Here is a 1,466-nt window from a genome sequence, read left to right as displayed (position 1 = left end):
TACATGAAACAGAGTATAAACTAGACAAGCAGCATCTTCGTGTATGGTTGCGTCCTAATTCTTTACGTACTGTTGTGAGAGGGCTGAGAGGAAATGAGAACTCGAGAACTTGTACCTGTTTTGGTCAGATTAGTAGGTAAACGTAACTGCTTTGTTGTTAAAATTCTCATTGCTGGCATGTTATATAGTGAAATTATTCAGCAATATATCTTATCTGCTCTTCCCTCTTTTTTGATTATAGTTTTGCTGAAAAATAAGGCTAAGTTGGCCCTCTATTAGAGCTAAATTTCTTTTTTCCTGACTCCTGTTTCAAATTTAATATTCTCTATATAATTTGATATATTTAAAAGATAGAACAGATGAGCATTTAGAGAGTTAAGTTTTTGCCATTTTTAATGGAATCCCACAGTTAAAAAGTGATTTTTTTAATGTTGGTGTTTTTTTATATATATATAATTTTAGGATTGTATACCATCTCTTGATTCTTCACAGTCAACACCAACAGAGGAACTATCATCTCAGGGCCAGTCCAACGCTGAAAAAATTGAATGCCAAGCAGAAAATTACCTAAATGCACTCTTTCGAAAGAAAGGTAATGTTGGTACACATTTTTTATGCTTCTGGTGTTCCTTATTTTGTTGCTGTTCTCAAGACTTCAAATGTTCTTTCATGTTTAATAAGTGATAGATATATTACATTGCAAAACTCTCTTTAGAATAAATTATAGCATTTGTGAGCTGTTTCTTTGGTAGCTTGAGTATGCTTACTTGACATTAAGATGTCAGTATTCTTTTTTAATTCCTGTTTATCTAAACTATATAAACCAAATGAGGCTTGTTTCATTTGTTACTTTACTTGCTACAAATTATCAGGTAGGAGTAGCTTTTACATCTTCGTTACCTGGGGAAAATATAGAAATATAGAATCTTCCGTTTTGTTCTTGGCCATTTCTACAGTAGTAGTGTGTCTTCATTTTCACCACATAGTAAGTCATGGTGTAGAGGAATACAGGATGGAAGGGAGATCATTCTAACCCCAACTTCCAGAGATTGAGAAAAACATTACTGTCTTCTTCTAGATATTGACCCTGTTTTGCTTTTAATCCTGTTTGAAATTAGGTAATATCAAATATTTTCTGTTAAATTGTTAACTTGCAAGTTTTAATAATATTGGTAACAGTCCTCATCTTTAAGAAAGGAGGCTTTTGTGTAATCTTAAATGTTAGGGCTTTTATGTGTTGAAATATGAGAATTTTCTGATTAGAAGAATCACTAGTATATTAAAAGGCCTAACATAAGAAATATATATATATATATACACATATATATATATACACACATACATACATATACATACACACACACATATATTGATTTCAGAGAGGAAGGGAGGAGAGATAGAAACATCAATGATGAGAGAGAATATTGATCATGCTGCCTCCTGCACAATCACCACACTGGGGATCG

The 1,466-nt window shown here is 32.4% G+C and overlaps 1 protein-coding gene across 4 annotated transcripts in view; it reads left to right on the top strand.

Moving 5' to 3' along the window:
* LCORL (ligand dependent nuclear receptor corepressor like) overlaps nt 1-1,466 on the top strand; it is a 141,296-nt gene that overhangs the window by 65,080 nt on the left and 74,750 nt on the right. For all 4 annotated transcript variants that reach the window (XM_006775852.2, XM_015571824.1, XM_006775853.2 and 1 more), the window contains exon 3: nt 463-592. In XM_006775852.2, the coding sequence (XP_006775915.1) occupies nt 463-592 (130 nt within the window). The remainder of the gene's footprint in view (nt 1-462; nt 593-1,466) is intronic.

Source organism: Myotis davidii, unplaced genomic scaffold, assembly GCF_000327345.1.
Source record: "Myotis davidii unplaced genomic scaffold, ASM32734v1 scaffold204, whole genome shotgun sequence".
Taxonomy (NCBI): domain Eukaryota; kingdom Metazoa; phylum Chordata; class Mammalia; order Chiroptera; family Vespertilionidae; genus Myotis; species Myotis davidii.
The sequence above is the reverse complement of the archived record's forward strand: the minus strand, read 5'-3'. Positions and strand labels throughout refer to the sequence as shown.